At 61.0% G+C, this 25325-nt stretch overlaps 7 protein-coding genes across 7 annotated transcripts; 3 read left to right on the forward strand and 4 right to left on the reverse strand.

The window, feature by feature from the left end:
- Nucleotides 1-4146: 4146 nt before the first annotated feature.
- BXZ73DRAFT_87253 (Isochorismatase hydrolase) lies at nt 4147-5303 on the reverse strand (the record flags this gene model as incomplete). Its single annotated transcript, XM_048024491.1, has 6 exons — nt 4147-4197; nt 4254-4376; nt 4431-4527; nt 4589-4807; nt 4874-4984; nt 5056-5303. 6 exons carry the CDS (start codon nt 5301-5303, stop codon nt 4147-4149), a joined length of 849 nt encoding a protein of 282 aa, XP_047882693.1.
- Nucleotides 5304-7616: 2313 nt separating this feature from the next.
- On the reverse strand, nt 7617-10402 carry BXZ73DRAFT_39682 (OPT oligopeptide transporter; the record flags this gene model as incomplete). Its single annotated transcript, XM_048018431.1, has 10 exons — nt 7617-7776; nt 7841-8231; nt 8296-8881; nt 8937-9301; nt 9356-9472; nt 9519-9653; nt 9710-9793; nt 9846-9997; nt 10049-10134; nt 10190-10402. 10 exons carry the CDS (start codon nt 10400-10402, stop codon nt 7617-7619), a joined length of 2289 nt encoding a protein of 762 aa, XP_047882694.1.
- A 2370-nt stretch (nt 10403-12772) lies between these two features.
- BXZ73DRAFT_96823 (uncharacterized protein) lies at nt 12773-14696 on the forward strand (the record flags this gene model as incomplete). The annotated part of the gene is made up of 6 exons (XM_048027171.1): nt 12773-12915; nt 12975-13065; nt 13258-13506; nt 13571-13746; nt 13801-14575; nt 14631-14696. The coding sequence occupies 6 exons, from the start codon at nt 12773-12775 to the stop codon at nt 14694-14696; spliced, it is 1500 nt and encodes a 499-aa protein (XP_047882695.1).
- Nucleotides 14697-16293: 1597 nt separating this feature from the next.
- On the forward strand, nt 16294-17854 carry BXZ73DRAFT_87259 (uncharacterized protein; the record flags this gene model as incomplete). The annotated part of the gene is made up of 5 exons (XM_048024493.1): nt 16294-16570; nt 16633-16797; nt 16854-17266; nt 17328-17573; nt 17615-17854. 5 exons carry the CDS (start codon nt 16294-16296, stop codon nt 17852-17854), a joined length of 1341 nt encoding a protein of 446 aa, XP_047882696.1.
- A 1035-nt stretch (nt 17855-18889) lies between these two features.
- On the reverse strand, nt 18890-21573 carry BXZ73DRAFT_39264 (uncharacterized protein; the record flags this gene model as incomplete). Its single annotated transcript, XM_048018344.1, has 5 exons — nt 18890-19155; nt 19212-19492; nt 19545-20268; nt 20329-20767; nt 20980-21573. The coding sequence occupies 5 exons, from the start codon at nt 21571-21573 to the stop codon at nt 18890-18892; spliced, it is 2304 nt and encodes a 767-aa protein (XP_047882697.1).
- An 863-nt stretch (nt 21574-22436) lies between these two features.
- BXZ73DRAFT_39396 (uncharacterized protein) lies at nt 22437-23838 on the reverse strand (the record flags this gene model as incomplete). Its single annotated transcript, XM_048018366.1, has 7 exons — nt 22437-22732; nt 22790-23297; nt 23350-23435; nt 23486-23542; nt 23596-23648; nt 23706-23718; nt 23775-23838. 7 exons carry the CDS (start codon nt 23836-23838, stop codon nt 22437-22439), a joined length of 1077 nt encoding a protein of 358 aa, XP_047882698.1.
- A 358-nt stretch (nt 23839-24196) lies between these two features.
- Nucleotides 24197-24978, forward strand: BXZ73DRAFT_96827 (SGS-domain-containing protein; the record flags this gene model as incomplete). The annotated part of the gene is made up of 4 exons (XM_048027172.1): nt 24197-24210; nt 24271-24367; nt 24429-24591; nt 24653-24978. The coding sequence occupies 4 exons, from the start codon at nt 24197-24199 to the stop codon at nt 24976-24978; spliced, it is 600 nt and encodes a 199-aa protein (XP_047882699.1).
- Between the last annotated feature and the right edge of the window lie 347 nt (nt 24979-25325).

Below are 25325 nucleotides of genomic sequence, written 5' to 3' on the forward strand. Positions count from 1 at the left end.
CCTTCTCGCAGCCCGGTCCACACGGTCGCGAGAGCACTCTGCCGTCCTACGAGCGCGACCAGTGGCAGTAGCCTCGTCCTCACCCGTTTCGGGCGTCGGGCGCAGTCCGCCTTCCCAGACGCACTGGGAACTCGCCCAGGGAGATCCACGGCGTGGACGCGGCGATAAGCACGGTAGGACTATCAGTCGCATGACTGGTGGGAAGCCGTTCGCGACGGGCAGCAGGCCCCCCGGGCTTGTCCCGGACGCGCACGCGGGCTCGTGCTGCGCGCACACCCGTCCCGCACTACACTCGAGATTTCCCCGGTCCCACGGCGCGCGCACGCTCGCTCGCGGGGGATCGCTGAGTTGGGTCGCGTCGCATGGCTTACCCGACGCTCGCATCCGTCGTACTTATAGATCGACGGACTTGCGCACGCCCCCCTCCCGCCGCCGCCCCTGCAGCCCGCCGCTTCCACTCCCGCACGCCCAAGTGCCCTGCGGTGCCGCGCATTCCCTCTTGGCACTCCGGAATAGAGTCGCCTCTTTCGTGGGACACGGACGACGAACTACAAAACACACGCCGACGATCCAGGAGGTATGCCGTCTGCTGGTGAGTAGGTGTTCAGTTCACTACGTCCACGAGCGAGTTCGTATCCCCCGTCGAGCTCCATGCATATCTCTGCGACAACGTCTCGCGGCGCGCCTGGCCCTCTATCCCAGAAGGCGAGGCGTGCCGCCGGTGACAGGACGGGGTTCGCGCGCCGCTATGGGGGGCGTAGACGCACCGCACCCGCTCGGCGACACGGTACTTCATTAATGCGCCCACTCTAAGTGCTCTCCGAAGACGTGTCTTCGGACCTGCCGTGTCGTATCCCTGGCTTCCGGCTATGACATATGAAGGGGCCGCGTGCCTCTCCTAGGATTTGACTGCAGCCGCAACGTCGGAAGGGGGGTATATACCCCGTCTCGACGCGGGAGGCAGCCCCCGCCTCCTTCGCTACCTCCTCGGGCCCGCGCGCGGGGCATCCGCTCTGTCTCCTTGTTCGCTTCGTCCTCTCGTGCGTGCCGTGCGTCCGTGCTCTACGGGACGCATTCGACCTCGCTGATGTACATGGGCAGGTACTAGCCTGCTGTCACTGCCATCTGTGGACGGCACTAGTGCGAGCGCCTCGCTGCCTCTGTCGTCGACGAGGGGGCCAACTGTCTCTTCGACGTCCGCTCCAGTGCCATTGCCAAGTACCTCTTCACAGGCTTCTGGGGCGAGGTCGTCCGACGCCGTCTCGTCTGCGTCCTCTGTCGCCTCGGGCTCGGGCTCTGTTTCTTCCTTCTCCGTAGCATCGTCTAGCGCAGCGGTTGACCAGGCCGCGCCCTCTACAGCCAGCACCAGGGCTTCGTCTGTCTCCACTTCTGCTCTCCACGCTTCTTCATTTATCAAGTCAGACACTTCCGGTTCAAGGTGAGCTTGGATTCTCATATCTCGCCAATGTACAGGTACTAATGCCGCTGTAGTGCTGTATCGACAAAGATGGCTGTCCAGAACGCGTCTACTCAGACCACCACTTCAAATTCGACCCCCGATGCAACGTCGTCGACTGCATCGGAAACCACCTCGACCACAGTGTCTCCTGACACGACCACCTCTCCGTCGTCATCGTCGTCGGCACCATCCACTTCTACAGATACCAACGCCGACCACGCGACCGACCCTGCACCTCCAGCAGGGAGCTCGTCCACGTCATCTGCCGTGACCTCGGTCTCCACTCCTGTACCGTCCAAGAATTCCACGACATCTGGTCCGTCTACTTCCATTGTGCCAATATCTACAAGCACCGCCTCCAGCCCCAGTTCCGCTTCTCACACGTCTGCTGATCCAGGGACCGTGGCTGCCGGAGGCTCGTCTATAAGCACTCATGGGGTCAGTTCGACTTCGCATGCTCTTTCTCCTCCTCCCATTTCTAGCGCCTCCGTTTCTTCTCCTGCACATTCCACCTTCTCAGTGTCGGATCCACTTTCCTCCACCAAAGCCAGTAGTTCTATCATCCACGTGCACAGCACGACCGCTCCTCTAGACAAACCCACTGCGGATCCAATTCCCGATCCACTCCCCACCACAATGTTCTCGTCCGCTTCCTCGCTCATTACTACTCCAGCCAAGACTGTTGCGACCGCGATTGCTCCGGTCAAAGCGACTCATTTGCCCTCTTCCACTCGCAGTCTCCCCACCTCTTCCACTGAAGAGCATGCCACCACGGCGGCGCCTTCTATACCTCTCCCTGTCGTTTTTCCCGCTTCTTCTCTCGCTTCTTCATCATCGACGCAACTAGGTTCTAAAGGAATTATACAGGCGAACCTAAACTCCGTTGCGCCAACGACGACCAGCACAATCACCGACGTGCCGGAGACAACGCTCTCGACGCCCGTGTTCGTGACTGTAACGGACGCAAGCAGCCACACCTCGCTCTCAGTGCCCCCTGTGTTCACAAGTGTCTCCGTTTCAACGAAGCCGGACGGGTCGCACGTCAGTGTCACGCACATCATCGCGAACCCGACAGGTGTTTGGGGCGTGAGTGCGGCATCCACTAAGAGCGGGTAAGGCCTCGTCCTTATTTTATCTCTAGATTACGCTGACGATTTTTCTCGCGGTAGTTTTTTCGGAAACACGGCTGCCGTCGCTGGAGTCTTCCTCGTCGTTGGCGTCGTCATCATGGGAGTAATGGTCGGCCTCTGCCTCATGCTCCGCAAACGCCAGCGCCGCCGCAACCCCATCTTCGTCAACTCCATCTCCCGCCCGCTCCCGATGCCCGACAACCCTTTCGAGGACCCGCGCGCACTCAGCCCGACCCCGACGATGCGCTACGCCTCCGGGTTCACCGACCAAACGCTCATCATCGGAGACCGCAAGCCTGCCCCCGCTCCCCGCCCGACTCGCAGCCCCTTCGACGACGACATGGAGGAGGCCAGCGGCGGTGCATCCGGTCTCGGACTCACCGGCGTCGGCGCGAACGACCGCAGAGAAAGCGCAGGGAGTTCCCGGAGGCGCTCGTACGATCGCCGCTCGCGCCAGTCGAGCAGCGGGAGGAGCACGACGGGCAGCATCGGCCTCGCGCTCACGTCTGACGCGCTCCACCCGTTCGCGGGCGCGCACGCGCATCGCGCCGAGCCCCCCTCCGCCTCCGCGCGTTCGTCGCCGTCGCTGTACCCTCCGACGCTGCCAGCGCTGACGCGGTCGAGCGCGAGCGCGAGTCTCGTCGACGTCGCGCTCGACGACCCCGCGCCTGGCCCGCCGTCGCCCGCGAGCAGCACGGCACGCGTGACCTCGCCCACGCTCAGCGCGCGCAAGCCCGTCCCGGCGCACGACCTCCCGTCGTCACCGTCGCCGACGTCCCCGCACCGCATGAAGCCGATGGTGCCCGTCTCGGTCTCCCCGCCGCCCCCGCCGATCGCCGCGCCCCGGCCGCAGCGGCAGCCGGAGGCGACGACGACGCCGCCCGTCGTGCCGCCGCGCAGCCCGCTCCGGACGAGCGGCGCCCGCCCGCAGATGACGAGCATCGAGACGCAGTTCGACTCGCACCCGCCGTCGGCGATGAGGGCGTACGAGCCGCTGACGCCGCCCGAGTCGTTCACGTCCCTCACGCCGCCGCAGTCGCACTCGGGGCACGAGCCGCCGAGCCCGGCGGGGTCGAGCCTGAGCGGGCACCAGGCGGGGAAGAAGGACACGTTCTACTCGAGGATACGGGGGCAACAGGTGAGTCTGCCCTGCGGCCCTTCAGATGTTTTTTTTGTTCTGCTGAGAGCTGACGGTTTCGCTCTTCTTTGTCAGCGTCGTCCTAGCGTCGAGTGGCGGAGTTGAGGATGCTGAAGATGAGAGAGTGTATGACTTATGAGTTGGCTTTCGAGTAGACCCGGTCCGCCTCTTCCGCGCGCTCGAGTCGCCGTTGTGTTGTATTACTACCCCACCCCGATACGCTTAGAGGGCTCGTCGCACCTCACAGAACTGACGCGCCTCGCCGACGACCCCCTGTACTGAACACTTGACCGGCACGTCAGCAGACGCACGTGCATGTATAACCCATCTGTATGTTACATGGTCTTTCGTTCCCAAGTTCTTACAATGTCTACCGAGTCAAGATATCAAGTCAGTCAAGAAGTACGCGACCCTTATGTTTACGAGCAGGCATCGATGATCCTCTTGGAATCGGTGAGGAAGCCGTAGCCCTGAGATTGTGGAGTCAGTTTCGACTTTCACGAGGAGAGCAAATTGAAGCGCGTACCCCACCCGCGTTGTACAGAACGTTCTCGAGACCTCCCTCCGGGGAAGTCGTTGCGATGCAGTCTTCGACGGTGATGCAGTCGTAGCCCCGGTAGTAGGCGTCCACGAGGGTGCCCAGGACGCACTAACACCGTATCAGCAGCGAGTCCTGGGAAGTGAGGCAAGCGATTGGGCGGACCTGGTCGGCGTTCACCCCAGCGAAGAAGAGCGAAGTGATGCCGTGCTCCTGGAGGTAGAGGTCCAGAGCAGACTGCGGCCCCCAGATCCCGCTCATCCTGCGCAGAAACCGGTGAGCGATCGCGATCTCGGGGTGACGCGCGGGGGCCCACTGCTCGCCTGTTCTTGTGGATCCAGACGTCGGTCCCCGCCTCGCGGCCCTCCTCGTAGAGCATCTGGAGGGGGCCGTACAGGTCCGAGTTGTACTCCCCGCGCATGAGCAGGCGACCGAAGCTGCCGCCGAGGTCGCCGCCGAAGCCGACGCGGCCGTTCTTCATGAACCCGCGGACGAGCGAGGGCGGGATCGTCGTCAGCTCGTGGTCGGTCAGGCCCCAGTTCCTGCGAGTCCACGGTGTCAGCTGAAGGTGTCGATGCGGGCAAGGAGGAGGGCACGGGAGGACGCACACCCAGAGGATCTTGGCGCCCTTTGCGCGCAGGGCGGAGACGGTGTTCGCGATCGGGATGACACACGCGAGCCCCGTCGGGTGCTCGCGCAGGTCCGGGTGCAGGAAGAAGCTGGCCAGGGCGCGCGTCAGGCACTCCGCGCTGAGCGTGCTCATGGTCCGACCGAGTCCTCGCGCACTCACTTCTGCATGTCGATGACGACCATCGCGCTGCGCGCCGCCTGGACGCGCACGGTGCGCTCGCCGTCGGCGGGCACGTCCACCTGCAGCTCCTTCACGAGCGTGGGCTCGGGCGGCTCGCGGTCGCCTTCGCTCGACGCGGGCAGGTGCGCGGTGCGGGTGAGGTCGACGAGCCCGGACGGGTACTCGACCCAGAACGAGGCCGGGTTCCCGAACTCGATTGCGGTGGGGACGCGGGGGCGCTTGGTCATGCCGAGGATGGGGTGGGCGTATGTATCGTCGGGAGCGGCGGCTGGGCTGGGGTCGAGCTGGGTGCTGGTCGATCCGCCCATCGTCGGGTGCGGGAGAACGAGCGGTCAGCGCGAGATCGACTCCGCGGCACACATATGAGGGGCTCACCGAGGGGAGAGTGGGAGAGGCGGGCGGGACGGGGCAGGACGGGGCGCAAGGGGAGCGATAAGGTGGGAGATCCATCCTCCGCCGTACCACGCCATCCGCGGCGACTGCGGAACCTTCTACAGGTCTCGAGTATTCCGGACCATACGGCTAAGAGATCCAGCTCGACCCGTTGCATATGCTTCTCTCCGTCCATATCGTCAAACACCCAGTGATCCGTGAACTCCAACACTTCCTCCGCCGACATCGCCTGCCTTCAGCTGCTTGCTGAGCACTAACGCCCGCTCGTGAAAGTAAGTAGCCAGAAGTCACCCAGCACTCTGACCCGCCCTGGAGCATGTCATGCACCCTCTCAAAGCCCTCGTCCGCGTCCGTTTGCACTTTATCCAGCTCCATCGTCTCGCGCACGTCGTCGGCGTCGAACACGACCAGACACGGCGTGTCTTTCCCCGTAAGCGCCCTCCACGCCTGCGCCGCTCCAATGAGAGCGACCTTCAGGTCGACGGTCTCGCCCTCCCAGAGGCTACCGGCGTGGGTGAAGAGGCGCTTGCAGAGCAGATAGTTGACGTCCGTCAATGCAACGTGATGGATCTTGTTGGACTCCTCCGTGCTCTTGATGTAGCAGTAGGCTGATATAGACTCCCTCCGCCTCCGGTCGCGAAGGCAGCGTCGTGAATCGCGAGATGGGGGCATCGTAGTGCCGGAAACGTGGAGGTATGCCAGCCGCCCTCGCCGACCCTCGACACGTCGACGACATCAGCCGGATCTCGACCTACGGACTTGGCTGCGAGCCCACACAGCTCGTCGATATTGAACACGAGTCTCCGCTCTGCGTGGCGAAGCGCATCGTTGACTCTGGTCAATTAGACTACGGGCCAGAAACGGACGCCGAAGGACAGCATGCACGAGGCTTATATCCATCGTCCAAATGTGTACTCGAAGGGGTCTGAGCCATATTTTGCGGCGCCTGAGAGCGAGCGACGTGGCACCACAGGTGGCGGCGCGGTGGAGATGGAGCGTTGGACGAGGGCGGGCAACAGGCGCAGCGAAGGGGGGACTTTCAGCAAGTTGAAGGCGAGCCTCGAACTCCCAAGGCGGAGTGGCATGCCAAAGGTGAGGTGGCGCCGGGGCCCGAGTTCCGGCGCTTGTTCGCAGCGCACGAAGGAGGCGCTGAGCGCGCCGGAGGTGAAGAACCTGGAACGAGAACGCTCACACCCAGACTACGGGAATTCTGCGCGCGCAGCGCATCGTCATGCTTGATCGTGTCGACCGTTTAGCGCGAAACTGCCAGAAGGCGACTGGTCCTGGTTCGGAGGTCGAGGAGCTCCGAGGGGCACTCGACCCAGAAGGACACCGTGTTGCCGTACTCCGTCGCGACAGGGTCAACCCTCCGGCGAGCCGCCATCTTTGAGAGCTCTCGGTGAAAACGGCGTCCGGAGCAAGTCTACAAGTTGTCTGGCGCAAATATAGGTGCGGGTGGGTCCACACTGCGAGATGACCCCACGGGAACCTGCGTGAATGCTGGTGCATCAGTGCATGGGATGTCATTGGTTTACGATGAAACGCATGCGACAGTGTTATTCTTGAGCTGGTATACAATTATCTAGTTGAAGGCGTACCGACTTGGACCCAGGACCCTTGCCACAGTGAGCGGCGAACTGATGCGCCGGCACTTCGTTTTCTATGTGTAGTCCTGACGACGCGGTCATACCTGCCCGCAGCGCTCAGACATCTTCTGCACGCCACTGCGAACACGACTTGACACATGTGGTCGTTTACCCTGGTGGAACAGGAAGCGCTAAAAGAAGTGTGAACCCCGGCGTTTGCCGGGCTGTAGGACTCACAGGCCCAGCTAGGCTCGAGAACCAGTCCATCGGTAACCAACCCGACTTTCAGGCTGATCCGTCCTGGTCCCGAGCCTAAGGCCCGGCAGTTCCGCCAACACAGACCTACGGCCGGCAAGGCGTTCGTTTGAAAAGGAGATTATAAGCATACGAAGACGTGACTATCCGACCGTATGTACAGATTACTACTACACTACAAGACGCGGGGATGGGAACCATGGGAGGCGGGCCCGCAGGCTACCACTACAGTACTGGGACAGAGATGAAGACGACGCCTAAACCCCAAGATGAAAGACACCCGCATACGACCCCCACTCCCAGCCGCTAGTTGTCAGGGAGCGCACAACGGTCGGCGGAGAGGCTGAAGTCGTTGCCCCACCACTGCGGGAAGCTGTGCGCGGAACCCGACGCACCGAAGACGGCGAAGTTGAGGATGAACGAGATGACCTGGGTACCACCGTCGAGCGCCGCGGCGACGATGTAGCTGTGGGAGCGAAGGATGGTCAGCTTAGGCCCGCGGATCAAAGGAGTGGCTTTCGGATACGCACTTGTACTTCGTGAACCAGCGCGGGTAGCGCGTGCGCACCCACCACTGCGAGAAGATGCCGATCGCCATGCTCGGGTTCACCGAGGTGTTGATGCCGACGGAGAGGAAGCACGAGTACTGGAGGATGATCGGCGTGCTGAAGTTCTCGAACCCGGCCTTGGGCCAGATGTACCACGCCGCGATGAACGGCAGCGGGAGGAAGACACCGATGGCGAGGCAAATGGGCACCATGAAGTACACGCCGTGGGAGCCAAACATCTCAGGCCCGAGCCCGCCCCAAGAGATACCGTTGGAGTTGAAGGACTGCGCGTTCTGGCCAGACCAGAGACGCGTGCCGGAGATGGAGAGCAGCGCGGCGCGGTTGGCGTTGATGATCGTGACCATCATGATGTCTACGGGTGCAAGTGTGAGCAGAGTGGGACGGTGAGGAAGGGAAGGGTGTGAAGAGGCACGCACAGTTCAGGATGGCCCCAACAACGGTGCCCAGGACCTGCATCAAGAACGTGACGCGCGGGGGCAGTTTGGTGTACTGGCCGAGCTTGAGGTCGCCGAGCATGGAAATGCACTGGCCCTGCGGGTGCTGACCGTACAACGCACCGTAGAGGTTGGCGATCGGGTCCCCAGGGACGAGGTAGGAGGTGATCATCTGGTAGAAGCCAAGTGCGGAAGTGTTGAACTCGGAGAACCCGATCGTTGCCGCCAGCGTCGCAAAGAGCAGCGACATGATGAAGGAGATGATGAGGATGACCGTCAGCGCCCACCACGGGAGCCCGGAGTGGGCTCCGTAGTTGGTCGCTTGCGCGATCGCGTAAGCGGCGACGAGGAGAGCGAAGTACCACCAGCGTGGGATAGCCTTGTAAACTTTCATGCGTTCGTAGTGCGCGTCGTGGACGAGGTATTCCTCCTTGTTCCAAGGGTTGAAAGTCTTCAAGAAGGGCTTGATGTCCTGCCAGTGCCAGAAGAAGACGTGGGTGAAGGTCGCGCCCAGGGACAAGTTGGAGGTCATAAAGTAGAGAGCGTTGGTGGCCGAGAAGAACGCGGGCTAGACGGTGTTGTTCGGTTAGCTGTACCGATAAGTGAGCGGTTAAAGTACGCACCCCCAGAGTCGCGAATTTCTCGGGATCAAACTTGCCGTTGGTAAGGAGGGCAGTCTGATTGTACTGGCTGCCGTCGGAGGCGAATATGGCCTGGGACATGAAGGGGAAGTCCTTTGCGCGCCAGAGGTTCCCGTAGTAGACGCTGGCCATGAGGATGTAAGTGAGCAAGATGCCGATGTCTTGGTTGACCTGAAGCCAGAGCGGGCTGAACAGGCACGAGCTGCCGATGAGGTTCCAGTCGAAACACCACGACAAAAGCGCCATGCCCTCGTTGTTGCTCGCACCGCCAAACACGTTGCGGAACACCGTGTTGGTGTTGTTGGCGAGGCAGAAGATCGAAAGACCGGTGAGCAACGGGAAGATCCCTGTGGTGGACGGATGAGCGCGTTACGCAGACGGCCCTGCAAACTGTGACCTACACTGCGGAATGATTTCCCACACGAACATGACGAAGAAAACGGTCCAGAAAAGACGGACACGCTTGGAGGTCATTTGGTTGTCGAAGTGGAGGGCCTGGAACAGGTTGGCCGTGGAAACTGCGGAATATCAGGGACAAGTTCATCCATAGAAAACGCGACGTACTCGTCGAGGGCCAGAAACATTTGGTGGGGCGAACCAGCATGTCCTGCAACAACCCGGCGTAGCCATAGCCGAGTAGCTGGGAACCAATGAGGGTGAAGATGGCGAGACCAGCGTTCAGAGTGTTGTTGTAATACACTATATGCGCAAGGTCAGGCAAAGGTCGGGCCCCAGGCACTGCATCCAACACTCACAGTCCTGAACGGAGATGACCTGGATGGCGGTGGCAGACACAGCGGCGCTAGAGGACATGATGATAATGGCGACGTGCTCTTTGACTAAGGGGAGGTACGATCAGATCTGGTGTGGAGGCATCAAGGACTGACGTACTGTTGAAGGGCCCGGGGTTAATCCATCGGAAGATGCCGTGAGAGGGCAGGAGGACTGCCATGGCGGTCCCAAACCAGTAAGAGAGAACGAGGAGGAAGAGGGTAGAGACGTTGAGCGTCTGGGGCTTGAAGTAATAAATCTGGGCCAAGACACTGAAGAGAGTTCAGGCAGCGGCCAAAGGAGACGGGGGTGTGAAAACGTACGCGCCGAACGCCGAGAAGCCGAGACCAAGGAAGAATGTGCGGAAAGTGAGCGCACTCAGTTCCGGGTCGTCGTGGGTGGAGAGGACCTGGGGGTGAAACAGTGAGGAAGGGCAAGGAGGGAGGGGAAGTCGGAGAACAGACCTTGATGGCGACCTCGTAGGCCTCCTGGACGAGGTACTCTTCGTCGGCGGCCTCGTCGCGCTGAAGGCGTTCCTCAAACTCCTCGACCTCGTCGGCCATGCGGGCATCCTCGTCGACCTTGACAGCGGACTTGTCGAGGGAGAGGTCATCGGAGAGCGAGGGCTTCTCGTCGACCGGGGTGTGGACGGACGCGGTGGTCACAGGGTCGGCCATGGCGGAGAGTGGGGGATGGGAGGGCCCTGGGGGGAGGGAGCGTGGGCGTGGGCATCTTATAGAAGAGACCGGGGCGGGGCGGGGTGGAGGAGGAGCACATGGCGGAGGCGGACGCAGGACGTTATCGTCATCAGTCGGAGTACCGCCATCTGTGGTTGTTCAGAGACAAGATAGTAAATTTAGAGGCCCGGGCCCGGCGCCGGGTTTTCCTCGTCCATCGCTGTTTCCCAGCATCTGGCTTTTTCACTTGGACCCACCAGCTGGTTCTGGCAGATTCGAGGGCAGATCTCGGTGCCATTGACCTTCAAGAGCGGGGAGCAGGCGGTGAACGGCAGACTGCAGACCGAGATGAGGTACATACCTCACGGGATTCGCCATCCGCCATCACTTGCTGCCCCGCAGTAAAAATAGCCCATCCGTCGGCCCGATGGCGTGTGGTCATACAGATTGTTGGCAGCCCAGCGGTCGCCAGCAGAGAGGCGTGCAAGTGTGGGGGGTGGCTGAGATCGGTGCTGTTGGCTAGCGATGCGACGTCGAAGGCAGTACCGGGTCGGAGGGAAGGCCTCCGTGGAGAGTGAGAGAGAAGGTGATGGACACGCGTGGGTTAGCAGTTAATTGGCAAGCCAAAAAGCTCGGCGCTCACGCTTTCTCCGGGCTGCGAACTGCTGCGAAACGGTTGCTTGAATGATCGAAGACGGCGACGAGGCTGCTTCCCCGCGTGCAACGGCTCGACGAGCATGTGGCACACCCGGAGCGCCCCACGCCGGCGTGGTTCTGCCGGAGATCGAATATCTTGGGGCCTGTATGTCGACGCCACCCTACGCACACCAAACGGGTCGACCCTTCGCATTCGTGTTCGGGGTGCATGATGTGGACGTCCTGCAGCAGGACGATGCGAGGATGGAGATAGGAGCATACCCGCGACTCGTCTGAAAATAACCGGACAGGCAGGGGAAACGAAGCAAATCTCAGCCAAATCTTTGCTGGATGCGAAGGGCCGTCGACGTCCACTCGGAGCGCGCATGGGCTATAGGTGCCTCGCCAGGGCCTGCAATTATAGATCCATATCGTCCGGGCCCATGGTTTAACCACCGTTTGCTCCAGGCACCGCGTAAGCCTCAACGAAACACCTGAGGCCGAGGGCCAGAGCGTGAACAGCGACGGGCGGAGACTTGCGTAGCCCCGCCCGCATGCGCGCTCGCCGTCGTGCCCCGGCTGAAGTGCTCATCTCTGTTACCATGAAGCCCACAGTCAGAGCTGTAGTGTATTTGGTGTGCGATTTACTTGCGCACCAGATTCGTTCAAGCCCCGCATTGAGGAACGCTCGCTGCCGCCCATCGCTCACTGGGCCGCGACAGGCCAAGAGTGGGGTAGGTATAGACCACTTGGAGGAAGCGGGTGTTTATGTCACTTCATGACCAGCCGTCGCCGTCGCCGGTACAGATGGCAATCGGACCGGGGACGGCCACCGCTCGTCGTCGGAGACCGACCATGATCTGACCAGAGGCGGCAACAAGATAGCTCGGGAGAGAAAGACAGGATGTTCAAGCTTTCTGTTTCCCTCACCCGACTTTTGCCGACTTGCACAGTCTTGGCCCTGGCCCCCTCCGTACAGCGCCCTCGAGCCCAGCGCCCCGTAGACGGACAGCGTCCACCGGTCTGTAATTTCCTCTCCTTCCCGCTCGGCCACCGAACCCCGTCTGTCCGCGGACACGTCCCATCCCACAGGACTATGTTCGACGCCCGTAACCAGCGGATGTTCCACCACGAAGGACCGCCGAGAGTGAACACGAGAGAGAAGGCGGGAGCGAGCGAGGACAGGACCAAGGAGCGAGACCGCGGGGAGGCGAGTGGGGAGTGGACGCCGGGCCGGGGCCCGCGCCGCGGCCGTCGGCTATTTTGATCGGGGCGATTAAAGTGGAGGGCTCGCCGCCACCTGCGCCAGGAGGCTTGTCCACGCCCTCATCGGCCCTGCTACTGCTGTACTCTGCCGCGCTCACGGCCTCCGATCCCGCCCGCCGACCTTTTCTCCTTTCCCCACCATGTCCGCCCGCTGCTGAGCCATCCATGGCCAGCGTTCTCAGCCGTTCCAAGAGACAGTCTCCCGAAGGTTAGTCCCTTCCTCCGTCTTCCCCCCGCCTTTTCCTTTTCCCTTCTCGTCTCCGCCTATCGATTCTCCTCCGCAACCTACGCCTTCCGTAAGCTTCCCTCCATCTCCTGCAGTCCGCACCCCCAACTCATGTCTCTCGGCCACTCCCCGCAGTCTATCGCCTCCGCCTCCTTCCTCTTTCCTGACCCCGACGCGAGATTGCGCCTGCTTTCTCCTTGCGTTCACTCCCTTTCTTTCAACATTCGCTGACTGCCACTCCCATGTCTGACACAACCCCGTCTGCAACCACCGTCGTTGCTTCCGGCCCAACTGACCCATTGTCCACCTCCACTACACCTCCGACGTCCACCAATGTGTCCTCAACCGCTTCCACGACTGCTACTCCCACTCCCCAAACACCTTTGTCCTCCACTTCTCCTTCATCTCCCATATCCCCCGACAAAACAACGTCTACCACTGCAGGGACGTCAACGGCAACAACATCGGATTCCACACAGTCGCCCCCCGCGGAGTCAACGACCACATCAACAGAGAGCACATCCACTGGGACGCTGTGAGTATTCTCAGGCCTATCACACACTTCTTCTGTCTTATTCTCCATTAGTACCACCAGCACCAGCACCACTGCCATGTCGAACCCAACAAGCGCCAGTACCACCACCACCACCACCACCACTTCGGACTCTGGGCCTACTAGCACGTCCACCACGACGTCCACGACCTCTACCTCTACTTCTATTTCTAGTACTACTACCACGACTTCAACTTCCACGACTTCCACTTCCACTTCCACTTCCACTTCCACTTCCACTTCCACTTCCACTTCCACTTCGACAACCGTCTCGAGGACGACCACCTCAAGTACCACCACCGCTGCGGATCCTCCTACGTCCACATCGAACACGACGACCTCGACCACCACCTTTCTGCCCGACACAAACACCTTGACGACCAGCTCGTTGACGACCTCGACAGATGCTCCGGTACGGCCTACGTGAGTTGAGGGATCAGTTTCTCCACAGAATCAGCTAACGGTATTGTTTAGAACAACGTTGCAGTCGACTGTCATCATTACCACGACTGACAAGAGTGGTGACACGATAACTAGCACTCCGGCGTTGGTCACACAGACATCGACTGTCACAAACAGTAGTGGTGGAACTTCGGTGGTGACCATTATCGCTCAAAATCCTACACCGGCCAGCAACAATGACAGTGTCTCCCAAACGTCTCAGTATGCGTTCAACGTGGTACGTTAGAGGAACGATTCGCTGACACGACTTTCCAGATTCTTCAGCAACAAAGGCGCGGTAGCTGGCGTATTTGTGATTGTGGGCCTGACCGCAGCCTCGCTGGTGCTATTCTTGATTTGCTACATCCGTCGAAGAAGGCGTCAACAGCGCATGGAGCACGACGTCGTTGTGGCCTCTACCCTCGCCGCCGCGGGCTACAACCGCCATCCGGTCGACGGCGACGAGGACGAGGAAAAGGGGATGAGTCAGCCCAGCACGCCCGCGCCGTCGGCCACGTTCGGCGGGTCGAACCCCAGCATGTCCTCTGGGCTGCTGAACCTGTACGCGGCCACCGGACTTCGGCCGGCAGCTGCGGAGGGCTACAACGTGCCGCCGACGCCCGGCACTGGCGAGTTCGACCCTTATGGCACCCACGGCGCCGGCCCCAGCGCAGTCTCGCCTCCGCCACCCGCGCAACGCAAGGATGGGTACGCCCCAGCACCAACGTCGAGCCCGCCGCCAGGCCCAGGCGGATCGACAGCCGGCCGGCCCGAAACGCACAGCCGGAACACGAGCACGACGAGCTCGATGGGATGGGGACACGCCGCCAAGGGTAGCATCGCAAGCACAGAGCCGCTGCTGAACGGATACTACAGCGCCGCGACGACCGCACCGGCGACTCCCGCCGCGACGCCGACGCTCGACCTGGCGGCGAACGTGAGCGGCAGCAGTGAGACGCGGCGGCCGGCGAGTGGGGACAGCGGAGACACGGTGAGCGTGTACTCGGTCGACAGCGACGTCGTGCCAGAGCCTACAAGAGGCAAGCTTGAGGTACGTCTTGTCTCGACGGTGGCGGACGTCGGCGCTGACGTCGGCGGTGTCTCAGATTCGTAACCTCCCACCTGGTGTCAAGGTCGGCGACATGTCGAGGGAAAACTCGCGGCGTGGGTGAGGTGCCGCCTGATAGGATGACTTTCGAACGAAGGAGGTGTTGAACTGCGGGCCCTCCTCGTGGCTGTTAGATACGCTTATGACTCGCTTTGCCCCCATCGTTGCGTTCACTTATTCTCTACTCTTGTCCACCCCTGCTTTCCATAGTCTCTCGCACACAATCGTCTCTCGTACGCACGTCCCCCGCACCCACCCATCCGTCGCTTGGTGTATGTTAGCATTACTGTATTCTCGCACGCCGCACGACCACGGACAACCTCGTGCCCCCTCGGGCGCTGTACAGCCCTTCTTCTCCGCGAAAGGACAGCACGTCGCTCTCTAACTTACAGCCTATAGCCTCGGACCGGACTGCGCATCCCACACTCGCTCTCGCCCGCCGCACGTTCTCGGACCTCCGCTCTCTCGTCACTCGCTCGTCACTTGCTCGTCACCTACGCCCCACGCTGCCACGCCCTCACCGGCACCCCCCACGGACTCGGACTCTCCGCGTGCTGCCGCTCAGTCATTTGCCAAGTACTGTTTTGCATTCGTTATTACATGTCCCCGCCCGCTGCCGTGTGAGTGCCGCGCGCGAGATGCTCAACGGGATCGTACGGCAGCCACGGCGCGTTCCGCCCAAATTTCGCCCCTGATGTCTCCAAAACGTCGAACCAAGTGTGCTAACGCTGCGTGCCTGATCTGAGTCGTGCCTGGGAGCGGGACGTTGGACGTTGGTGGTTGTCAATCGTGCATTCCCGATCGCCACACGAGCCACCAGGCGATGCTCAAGCGCCCGAGATGGGGGCGGTGGGGGTCCCTCTGTGAGACAGATAACGCGGCATGGGTTCAACATTCTGGACAGCGGAGGTGCTACACGACGTCCGCATGGGCCCGACAAGCGTGGTGCCATATTTGTTATCACATAGTGCGCGCAGCTCAGGCCCAGGATTCCGCAGCGTTGCAGTTTTACACTTGCGATTGAGAACATGCGAACTTTGCTTTTTCAAAGGTCTCGCCTACACACAACGCGTTCTTTCTTATCCCATTCGAGCCCTTTAGAGACCGAGCATCTGCGTCAACAACGATCCCAGCTGCAATCCGAGCACGGTGGGTCGCATGATCCATGATCTCCCACCCGGGTTTGGGGGTATTCAGAGCAGACAGACCCTGCGTGCGCACGATCCGGTCGGCTCGGAGAGGATGTGCGGCGGCGGCGCGACGGCGGGCGACTGACGTTGGGCGTAGGTGCACCGGATTAAGGCGGGGAGGAGATCCGGGTGCGGCGCACCGGACTGTCCGCTCTGAGAGGTGGCGGCGCTCTAGTATTCGTGAAGTCATGGCAAGATATTTGGGAGGTGAGGGCGAGCTTTATGCACCAGCTGCCGGAGTAGCAAGCTTAGTAGTGATGCAAGTGGTCAAGAATATGGCATAACGTAGAGGTGGTTGAAGGTCATAAGCGGGAAGCAGCCGGCCCGCCATGCCGACAGCTGCCAGTGCAGCACGTTAGCAACACGTGTTTGAAATCCGCACCGCCCTCATGTGGCTGTCACCTTCCTCTCGCGCCTCATCCATTTCCGGCACCTCTTCCACCAACAACACCGTTGCAGCACCCACAAGACATGTCTGAATACCAGCTGGACAACAAGCCGCCACCCGTGGAGGCGCCCCCGACCTTTGAGGACAGTCAAGCCGCCTCGTCCTCTTCAACCGATGCGGCGCATCTCGGCCCGCCCCCAGATGCTGCTGCCGCTCCGAAATACGTCGAGCACCCTCTCGAGTACACGTACATCCCGCCCGGCGGGGAAGAGCCACCGCCCGAGTTCACGCCCTACGAGGCGGAATACTTCATTTCCGGCAAGGAGATCGTCACCCACGACCCGCACCTGAACGAGGACGGTGAGCGCCGCGGCTTCTCAACGCTTCCGCCAGACCCTAGCTCACACCTGCCGCTCTCCCAGGGGAGGCGCTCTACCGTTTTCTGCTCTCGCAGTCGACGACCCGCCCGGACTACCGCGTACACCTCCGCGGGACACACACCGAGCACCGCACGCGCTCGGTCACCAGGACGGACTCGAACGGGCACACGCGCCACGAGACCGAGACCTACACCGAGACCGTCACCGGTCCGTCCGTCCTTTCCTCCGTCCCTCTCGATCTGGCGCACTAATCGGCCCGACAGACTTCGATTTTTACATCGACCTCACGCCCCAGATTGTGCATGGGCCCGTGCACTGGAGCCTGCCCGACGCCGAGCCCGCGTATCGCGGCCAGATGTTCATGCAGGTCGACGCCCTGTACGACCCCACGAACGCGGAGCCCGCCGGCGGCGACCCCGAAGGACAGCCGATGCACCTGGGGCGGCGCAAGGCGACCAAGCAAGAGAAGAGCGCCGCCAAGGACCGCAAGGCCATGCGGAAGGAGTGTGGGCTCCCCCCGTGGGTTGCGCCCGCGCCCGAGTCCTGGTTCGAGCAGACCGGGTCCGGCGCACCCCCGGCGGCGGCGCGGGTGCTGGAGTCCTCGAAGACCCTGCGGCAGTGGGCGGATGAGTACTGCGCAAGCGACAAGGTGCTCAAGGAGTTCACGTATACGAAGGTACGCCGCACCTGTCTGACGACTGGGCCCTGCGATCGAGCCGACGCTGACCTCCTGCCAGGTCGTGTACGGCTGGAACACCGCCAACCTCACCCAAGCCCTCCAGGCCGCGATCCGCTCCGTGTACCGCCACAACATCCACGTCTCCTTCGACCTCGCGCTGCACAAGATCCGCGTGCGCGCGGACAACACCCTCGCGCGCACGCTCTCGAACCGCTGCCTCAAGTTCCTCCTCTGCGTCACCCTCGTCTACCCCTTCCTCTGGCTCTGGAGGCGCTTCAGCGCGCGCGGCGGCGGCCGCTGGGAGGTCTGCGGCGGCGCGTACGCGCTCAAGACTGGCAGCTGCAGCCCCCGGGCGCGTCCCCGCCGTTCGCGCCCGGCGGCGGCGCGCGCTGGCAACAGGCGCCCACGGGCGAGGCGATGGCCCTCGTCGGCGAGAGCGAGGGCGAGTGGTTCCAGCGCTGGGAGGGCGCGATCCGGGACGCGGTGTGGCGGCGGAGGAGGAGCGGGGAGGCGCTGCAGCCGTTTGTGCCGCAGCCTTACTTCTACCCTGCGCCGCACCGGCCGCTCGCGCTGGGTATGTGTTGAGAGACCGACGTCGGGCTCGGGGCGAGCTGAGACAGGGCGGCGGGCGAGGGCGAGGCGGAGTGCGAGTTGTTGCGAAGCTTTTTGTATTGCTGGCACGGTACATGCTACTAATCCGTCGGTTTACGCGGGTCCTTCGAGGACCTTTGGGGACTGGCTGTCATTGCCAGGCTAGTTGGCCTCTCTGGTTATTCTCGGCGCCCCCACATGGGACTGGCTGACACCGACGTGCACGATGAACGTCGGCGACGCGTCCGTCCGGGATTCAGAACCTAGTCGAGCCCTCGTTGTGCCCCGCATCATTTGCGAACTCTTGGCCCGGAGGCTACGCACGTCGAGCATCACACGATGCACTAGTTAACCGCTCTCCTTGCCGAGCACCATTCAATTGTTGCACAGCCTGCTCTCAGCTGCCGCCGAAACCTCCCTCAAGGCCGTGCCCATAGCATCGACTCCAGCGGAGCCCAGACTAGAGCATAGCACTCGGGTGGACGGTGAGCTGAGCCGCGGATGTATTCATGTGTATAGTGCGCAGCTGCGGGAGTCTCTCCGCGACAAGTTCAAATGAACCGTGAACTTGATCATCGTGAAGGCTCCAGTCACCCAGGTCGCCGAGTCTCACGGTACCACACATCGCCGCCACGGCGTTCCGTCGCGAGGGGGAGAACTATGCAAACGGGTCGCTTCGGCCATTCACCGATAGCATCGGTATTACATTCCGCTGCCCGCACATAAACTCATCACCCTCGATCTGAGGGACCACGGCATGCGGCAGGGATATATACAATGGTGATAATTTACGCAACCGAGCAGTAAGATGTGTATCTACGGGTAACAGTAGGATTGGATTAGATGGCAGGCGGGGCGGGCTTCGTGGGCCGCACGGGGGCAGGTGCAGTAACGAGGGGTGCGATGCGAGGCGGATGGAAGGTGGAGGGCGTACGCAAGGAGGCATGGGGATGTGAAGGAGGGGTCCACAATGGCGACAGAGCAAAGCAGAGTGCAGATGAAGGTCGAAGGTACACAGGCCTACGAATGCTATGGAATTTGGTGCCGGCGTACCACATCCACGGCCGAGTCCGATGGGATGCCGTCCTCACTCGGTTGAGACGCATCGAGCCGCCCCAGCGACCGCTCGAGTTCCGTTACATCGTCTCCACGTAGTAGGGCGGCCGCAGTCTCGAGGAACCACATGTTCTTCTTGATGAAATGGACGACTACGGTACCACCGACCCGCCGGTCACCGTAGCGTTTGTTCCTCCCCTCGCGGTACTTCCACGCCGTATCCGGCATGAAAGAGCTGTCTGATCATGCCATTAGGTCGGTGCTCACAGGATCGAAAGGAACAGTAACGACGCACCGTCATGTATCAACGACATATCACTGCCTTCAACAAGGGCTTCGACGGAATGCTCGAGGTTAAGATCCGCGACGGGAGGCTGATAGTGAACGTGGAACTTGGACACTGTTGAGTGCGCCCACTGCTCAGGGGCAGCGACGCTATGTCCTAGCGCGGCGGCGTAGCCCGACACCGTCGAGGTTTCAATTCTGGTCTCGTGCTGCGCAAGCCGCTCAAGATCACGAACGACGCCATCTTGCACACGCTTGACCTCAGACGGGAACAAGAAGCCATGTGAGTACCTGCATGCGGATCAGCTGCCGATCAATCAAGCCGATTATTTGGATGACATACACCGTGCCTGCTCGTGGGTGGTCGTAGATCCAACAGCGATGGCTGGACCAACGGACCTGATCTGCCAAAGGATGAGCGCGGATCCACTTCGATGTTTGCTTGTCTTCAGCTCCCCGTGTCATAGTCTTGACCAACGGGTCTTGGGCCACCCATCTTACGAGAGCGAAGCTAAGGGCATACAACTCCCCGGCCATGAAGCGATTCTTGACGAGATATCCCCAGAAAACCAATGGGTCCTTTGAAGGTGGGGTCTGCGGGACAGGGGGCGAAGAACCAAGGTACGCAGCCAGCTGTGTGTAGTCCAACAATGCCGACTGTGCAGAGGTAGCGGGGGTAGCCTCCTTTGTCCGCGTGTTCTCCCGTTCGGAACGTTCCCAAGGCGTCGGCAATGGGTCCTTGTAGAGGTCTACACGCAGACGCGCTTCGAGCTCTGCGAGCATCACAAATGAATCGTCGTCTGCCTTGAGCACGAAATCTGGTCGAACCCAAGGTTGAGGGACAGCATGGCGTTGTTGATCTTGGAAAGCAGCTTTGGGGTCGTGAGCCGCCAACGAAGGGGCAGGATCAGTTTCGTTGAGGTAGGAAAAGCCTTCGGGGACCTTGCCGAAACCGTCGTAGTACTGTGGAGGTACCCAAGAGTTGTTGGCCGCCCAAGAAAAGAACGCATGCGTCTTGCCGCCATTCATATTCTCCGAGATGGGCAGAATGACCATGTCCTTGTACGCTGTTGAGTCACGTCAATCACCGTTGGCCAAACAAAACACATCGACCATGAAAAACGCACTGTCGGCTTCCAGTCGCACTCTCCGGTCCCAATCCCGTTGGGGAAGACCCAAAATAAACCGGACGATCGTGCGCGACGTGCCGACGCCTCCATCGCCCACTCCAGCACCCTCCCGACTCCTCACATGCTTCGCCCATGTCGACCGCACTAGCATCCTCCGCTCCACAGAAGTATCCATCGAGAAAACTCCGACGAACACGCCCGCTGGCGCTAGAGTGTCGAAATCCGCGGGCGGGAACTCCGGCGCGGTGATGTTGGTGGGGATGGGTGTGTGAAGGAACGCCTTGGGATTCATCGACATGGAGGGAGGCCCATCATCGTACTGTGGCAGCGTGCAGTATCCTCTCCACGGTAGTGGCTCCTTGTCGGGGTTGAGGATGTAGATGAGGAGGAACGTGAGAGACACGCCAAAGATAGTGAATGCGAGCAGGGTTAACAACTAGAGCAACAGAAGCTATTAGTATGGGTCGGATGAGCACGCAGAAGAGACGGAGGGCAGGTCCGGCTGCGCAGTACGGCTGGCGGGGTCATAGTGTGATAGCGATTGGTGACCCGCGCGGCTCGAATTGCCTACAGACGCGTGAGGTGCGGGGCCATGCCGTGCACCCAATGCTCGGAGCAAGCGGTAGGAGCAGAAGGAAGGGTACGCACGATGGTAACGGGAGTCTTGGGAAAGAACGGATGTCGGACGAGCCGTCGGACAAGTCTCTTGACGGATCGCCAACCGCCATGTATGTCTTTCCACCTCCTCCGCCCACGCACACGCTCGCTGCCCGGTCCCCGGGAACGGGGCCGAAAGAGAAACCAACGCGTCTGCTCACCGGAACGCCATGAAGAGGGCGCGTTTCGGCTGAGAAGAGGGGAGTCGGCCTCGTCGTCATCGGAGTCGGAGTCGGATGAAGAGGTGCCGGAATAGTAGGACGCGAATGGGGAGGGCGCTCGCGAGGGGGTTGGGGTGTTCGTCACGGACGAGCATGCGGAGAGGGATGTTTCGGCGGGGCTGGGGGGGTAGAGACGCGACCTGTTATGAGTTGAGCGGGGGGCGAGGACGTTCAGATCCTCTTCATCCTCGTCGTATGGGGGAGCGGGTTGGCCGGGAGGGGTGGAGCGGGACGGTAACAAAGGGACGGTGGGTGGACATTCCGGCGAGATCCCAGAGTAGTCCTGGTCGGATGCGGGGATTATGTTCGTGAGGGGGACATTGGAGGAAGTGGAAGGGGCAAAAAGGTCACGAATGAAGGACATTGGCAAGAGGGCGACAACGGAAGAGCGCTCCACGAGGCCAAAAGACGGACGTGCGCAGCGCAAGACGGGGCGAGGGACGGGGCGGGGTCAAGGAGGAGGAAAGAGCATTGGCGGGCTTGGGCTTGAGCACAGCGGCTGCGCTGCCCGAGCGCTCGCCCTCCCCGGACGACGCCCCCTCCCGTTCCGATTCGCCCCTCCCCATCAACATATCCGGCCGTCACCACGCTCGTCCCCCCGCCTGCCAGTTGCTCTCCCCGTGTCGACCCCAACGTGGCCCGCTTTCGCCTGTCTTCGCGTATGTCCGCCGCCTCCTGCCTGGGCCGCTCCCTGCCCCACGTCTCGGCCTGCGGTCTGCGCGCTGTGATCGATAGCGCCGACGGGCCGCCGTCCCGGCCCTGCGCGCGACGCTCCTTGGCCCCACTTGCGTGTCATACATGGGTTTAGAGCCCGTGAGCGCTATGTTGCGTATCCACTGCTTCAGCGTGTGCTCGTATTCAACACGCATTGTGAGGTCAGCACAATCCAGGCGTATCGATAAGGCTCTCGCCCGGGCAAAAGGTTCCCCAAGCGCGGCCGAGTCCTGTGTCATGCCTCGCGGCGAGTGGGCAGTGCTGTTTCGTACAGCACTTGCGTTTCCTTTCGGAGCGAGGTTCAAGACATAACGTAACAATGTTCCATGGAGTACAAGTACAACTCGCATAACTTCTTCCCGCGTACACCACACCATCATTCACGAGGCCCATGGACGCCGTCTCCACTGATCACGGATCTAGTACATTGAAACTCTCCAGTCCCGCTCAGGAATACACATCAAACCGCACCCGCAAGCGCACGACCAACACCGCCGTAGCCCGCCGCAGGAATTAGTGCAAGCCATCGCCATACACCTTCTTCCAGCTTGCACGGTCCTTCATCGCGTCCCAGAACGCCGCGAGCTTACTTTGCTTCTCGGACGTCTCGACGTCGGCACTCACCAAACCCGCCTTTCTCCGCGCTTCTGCGACAGAGAAGTCTTTCGGGAGCGTGAAGTCGTCGCCAAGGTGCGTTTCGATCTTCGCGAGTACCGTGCCGCCGTCGTCCGACGTGGTCGCACCAGCCAGGAACGCGATGCGGGCGAGCCACGCAGCGAGATGAAGGTCTGCAATGGAAAGCTGGTCGCCTACGTATCCGTAGTCAGTATCCTCGACCGATTCGAGCCGCGCCGAACGAAGCTCACCAAGTGCGAACGGCCCGATGATTTCTGTATTGAGAGTGGTCAGGCCGTCCTTGAGCGTGTTCCACGCCTCACGTGCAGACTGGAGATAATCTGCCCGCCACTTCTTCGCCTCCTCAGACAACTCCGACGCTGGCTTGTCGGCCACCTCGAAGACCTGAATGAACTTGTCGGTCGCCAGCTTCTTCACCTTCCAGAACGCCTTGGTCTTCTCCGAAACGATTATTGCGTCGGAATTGCTGTCCGCGATGAGCGTGGCGAGGGCGTCATGGCGGCCTGCGAGGAATGGGGTAAGCTGCTGCGCCAAAGCCTTGAGTTCCTCGTCAGAGCGCGCGTTCATGTAGTACAAGGCATTCGGGTCTGTCTCCGGACTGTGAAGCAGCTGAATGATGAGGCTGGAGGTTGTGGCGAAAGCGATGGTAGCGGCTGTCAGCGACGGTGACGGCGCGGAGGAGGTGGTGTGGGTGCGCGACTGAGCCGACCGCGACTTGTCGAGGAATTCCACGATGGACTGAAGGCCGGTGTGAGCACGCATGACATCACAGTTTCGAGTGAAGTGGCACCTTGGTGTCCTGGATTGCCTTGTAGCGGCTCTCGATTTCCGGTGAGAGTGTCTTTTCGAGAGGAACCACGAGGGTCGGCACCGTGCCTACGGGCGCGGGGAGGTAACATGAGGCGAAGACGCCGTGCGCACAAGACAAGACTTGCCACTAGGGTTGAGACGCAGATAGGAAGGAGCGAAGTTTTCGCCCTTGGCTGATAGTTTATCAGCCATATCCAGAAAACGACCCCAAAAGGCGACACTGCACCAATGTCTACTGCCTTGAGATCGACCTCATCGCTGCCATATCCCTTCTCCTCACTGAAAGCGATGTCAGGGGCATGGTCGCAATGATCAAGAGTGGATCCGATCACTCACAGAGCAAGCAAGGCTGTGACGCGGGAGTGGGGTGAGAAGAGCAGTGCAGACGAGAATGCAGACACTTACGAACTGAGGCCCATATCGATTGGGGGCTGTAGTAGAGCGCGGCCTTGGGGAGCGGGGCAGCCATGGCGGTGGGTCGAAGAGGAGGTCAGGACTGAGTACTGAGGTGCAGGTGGAGGGGGAGAAGTAGTCGCAGTGGAGATCTCCCCAGACGAGACGAGACGGTCGTCGCTCGACCGTCCGGGATGAGACAGGGATGACGTCATAGGCGAAGGTGTACACCCGATCTGCATCTCCGGACCTGCGCGTCGCGTCGCTCACGTGCTTCTAGAATATTCGCGTCCCTGCCATTCCTGGCCCTGAATAACTGCAGCGTCCACCATCATGCGTCTTGTCCAAGGACCCGTCGCTGCTCACCCCCGTCACTCAGCCAGCATCTCGCGCAACATTCCGTCCCACTCTCATCGCTCTCCAGGACCCGAGCCATGACCACGCCTAGGTATGTCCAGACGTCTCTCCGCTCCCTAGGGGCGGAAGGATCTGAGTGGCACACCTGCAGGCACGAGTTTTACGAGACGGACGAAAGGCTTACCCTCTCTATCTTCGACAAGGGCGCAGACCCCGCCCAGGTGCAGATCACCTTTGAGCCCAGGAAGGTTAGTGCAGTCCGCATTCGTGCGATCGACGCATCCTCACCGCCGAGAATGTCGCGGCCAGTTCTCGTACACCAATGGCGACAAGATCCTCGTCCTCGAGCCTCTCAAGGGCCAGATCGACGCATCAAAATGCGACTTCACCGTCGGAAAGGTGAAGGTGGAGATCCGGCTCGTGAAGATGGCTCAGGGGCGATGGGGAGGCCTGGTGGGCGAAGCTCCTGATCGTGCGTCCCCAATTTCTCTGCCCACGCTTCTAGCATCTGACACCACGCGCGCACACCGTAGCCCTTTCTTCCTTCCCTACGTCGGCAGCCCCCACTGCCACCGCCCGGAAGCAGCAGAAGAACTGGGAGGGGATTACGACTGATATCCTCAAGCAAGACAAGCCTATTACATCCGACCAGGACCCGAACGCTGGTGGTGACGCCGCGGTGAACGATTTCTTCAAGAAACTTTACGCAGATGCAGACGATGACACTCGTCGCGCGATGCTCAAGAGTTACCAGGAGAGTGGCGGCACGACGCTCAGCACGAACTGGACTGAGGTCGGCAAGGGAAACGTCGAAGTCAAGCCGCCTGAAGGGAGCGAGTGGAAGAAATGGGCGGCTTGAAGAAGACAATGTCTGCGTGTGACGTTGGGAATTTGGAGAACGGACGAATGCAAGTGTGTGCTTTCTCTCCTAAGTTGACTGTCAAATTGTTGTACTTTGCAAATCTAGCTATCCGTCGATTGTGTTGCTCTTCTCTGCCCCGAAGTATACTCTTATCGCGAGCGTCAGGTTGTGCACGTATCGGCTCTCATCGCCCAGCGCAGCACACAGCGCGCATACTCTCAGCCATTAACGGACCCGGGTGCGTTCTCGCCGGAAAGTGAAAAATCTCATTGGTATCCTTGACAGAGCAGCACCGGTACAATAAACTTCAGGTTACATGTCGAGGCTTCTTCCATGATGACCGG

The sequence above is a fragment of the Epithele typhae genome, assembly GCF_022376455.1.
Source record: "Epithele typhae strain CBS 203.58 chromosome Unknown BXZ73scaffold_3, whole genome shotgun sequence".
NCBI classification, from domain to species: Eukaryota; Fungi; Basidiomycota; class Agaricomycetes; order Polyporales; family Epitheliaceae; genus Epithele; species Epithele typhae.